Genomic DNA, 2,500 nt, shown 5'->3' on the forward strand with positions numbered 1-2,500 from the left:
ACATCACTGCCCTCAAAACAAACATGTCAGGAAAAGGCTATGCCAGGATAAACACAAGTTTGACATGGCAATATAGGCCCTGCAGTGTACAGCTGGACCCATAAACATGGAATATGACATGTCCTACTACACGGACATGTACATGTCATAAAAAATCTCTAAATATCAATTGCATTGATGGTTCAACATCCACAATAATGCAGTGATCCTGATAAAAACTAGAAACAGATTGTGTTTCAAAATATTTCTTTGCATTCTGTGGATCTGGGGGTTGCACTTTGCTTTGAATTTACTCAATGTTTTTCAACGCTGGACACCACATGCAAAGAGCGCTGAGAAACAGTACTGGGAAAGGTGACCTGTTCATTGATCCTTCAGAAGGATCTCATTATTGTCGGTATGTGTGTGAGTTTTTTTGTGGATAGCAAGACCTAGATACTACTACACCTTTACACAACAAGTGTTACAAGTGTCCATGGTAAATAATGGATCCTTTTTTTGACCCTTCACGTGAGGTCACCTCCCTTAGCAAACAGATGTGTTGCATGAAGGATACTGTTCCTGCAAACTAAAAACTAAACACTTCAATCCTTGACTTCGACTTCAGCTCAGAAGTGGCTATGTGTAGCACTCAGCAAAGTAAACATTTTGATTGCTACCCTACGGTCAGTCAGAGCTGTGACCTCTAAAGTCCCGTCAAGTAGTAGTAAAAGGATCAAAAATAAACCTGCATAAATCTACTCTAGTACATCTAATCAAAAAAGTTCACCACATACTGTAAATTAATTAATAGTTACATACCAGAAAGCTCACTGGACCATCCACAAAGCATCATGCATCACACAGTGCAGTTGATTAAAGCAATGCCTTTCCTACCCCCAGCAGTCATTAAAGCAATGCCTTTCCTACCCCCAGCAGTCAGTTCCACAAAGAAAGGAAATAAGACGACAGCCAGTGGCCGTCTCCACTTAATGAGCAACATCTGAAGTGCTCTCTTACTTGGCTCGTGTCATGATGACAGACAATTAAGCTCCCTACTTGCATGACAAACGGCGCACGATTCCTGGGGTACTTATCATGCACTATGTTTCGCCATGTTTGGCATTCGAAGACACTAAATAAATAAATAATAAGCTGTGTGTTGTTGGCTAATGACTGTTGCAGAGTTTGTTCCTGTTTGCCATTTCTGGCCTTAGCAAAATTAATTTCATTAGAGCAGTGCAATGCGTGACTTAAAGGGCTACTCACTCTGGCTGGCTTCTTCCAGTGGCCCACAGTGACGTGAGTCGGACTCTGGTAAATGTGCCGACTTTTGGCCATTTTCACAGGAGGTGAAACCAAACCAAACAAAACAAAAATAAGTGAGCCCAATCAATGTCCAAATGTGGATAAAAAAAAAAAAAACTCCAGGCAAAGTCCAGATGGGAGTCCAGAGACACGCGAGTGGTGTCTTCAGTTTGACACCTGAGTCAGTGTGTGAGTGTGAGTGTCCACCTCAGGAGAGAGGGCTGTCCTAACCCAGCGCTGCAGTAAGGAGCCACCGTGGGACGTCTCCTATGATCCATGGCACGGGTGGAGGAGCGACTCCTCACTATACTGCTGATATGCACGTGCTCCAACTGACCATCAGCCAACCCACAGATACCTTCCAGGTCTCTGAAGTGTGCTTTACTGAATGAGCACAGGTGTGTGCAAGAACTCTGTGAGGAGATGAGAAGCTCAAGTATTAGTCTGTCTGTGTGTGTGTGTGTGTGTTGAGCTCTCTTCTCTTCCAAAGTCTTTCTGAGACTTTCTGTTGTTCTGCTGTTGAGACGCTCTCTCTCTCTCCCACGCACACTCTCTCTCCCTCTCTCCCTTCCTCTTTTTCTCACTCACTCTCACGCTCTCTCTTCTTCCACTTCCCGATTGCCAGTGTTTAAAAGTTGAGATATGGAGGCATAGACATGTACAGAGAGCATTCCTCCAGGGTACGTGAGTGTGTGTTTGTGGTATGTGTGTGTGTGTGTGTGTAAACACATTCTGCCTCCTCCTTCTCCCTAGCTGTTGGCCAGAGCCATGGCTGCGACTGCCTCCTGTACTGTACAGGCTGTACTCTCTCTCTCTCTCTCTCTCTCTCTCTCTCTCTCTCTCTCTCTCTCTCTCTCTTCTCTCTCTCTCTCACTCTCTCTCTCCTCTCCTAAACAAGTCTGAGCAGATCCTGGCCTCGCCAGAGGGCACTACTCTCAGGATATTTCACAGCGCTAAGACACAAGGCTGATGTCACCGACTGAGTGCCTGGTTAGATTAGGACTCAAGCCCAGTCACTCTCAAGCATCTGGCTCCACTGACTGACACACTATGTGTGGATGTGCCATGTTCTAAAGCGCTATTGTTTGGGGAATGGAGGGAGAAAGAGAGAGAGAGAGAGAGAGAGAGAGAGAGAAAGATGGAGAGAAAGGTGGGAAGAGTAAGAAAGAAATAGAAACAAGTAATGAAAGAAAAAGAAACAAAAAACACAGAA

The 2,500-nt window shown here is 44.8% G+C and overlaps 1 protein-coding gene across 12 annotated transcripts in view; it reads right to left on the minus strand.

Moving 5' to 3' along the window:
• Positions 1–2,500, minus strand: part of rap1gapa (RAP1 GTPase activating protein a) — a 113,762-nt gene that overhangs the window by 38,357 nt on the left and 72,905 nt on the right. The window contains exon 1 of one of the 12 annotated variants that reach the window (XM_042098559.1): positions 1,249–1,981. The exons of the other annotated variants lie outside the window; for them this stretch is intronic. Within the exon in view, the coding sequence (XP_041954493.1) occupies positions 1,249–1,320 (72 nt within the window). The 5' untranslated portion in view covers positions 1,321–1,981. Of the gene's footprint in view, positions 1–1,248; positions 1,982–2,500 lie in introns of those variants that run through there. 12 annotated transcript variants of the gene reach the window in all.

The sequence above is a fragment of the Alosa sapidissima genome, chromosome 7 (genome assembly GCF_018492685.1).
Source record: "Alosa sapidissima isolate fAloSap1 chromosome 7, fAloSap1.pri, whole genome shotgun sequence".
Taxonomy (NCBI): domain Eukaryota; kingdom Metazoa; phylum Chordata; class Actinopteri; order Clupeiformes; family Clupeidae; genus Alosa; species Alosa sapidissima.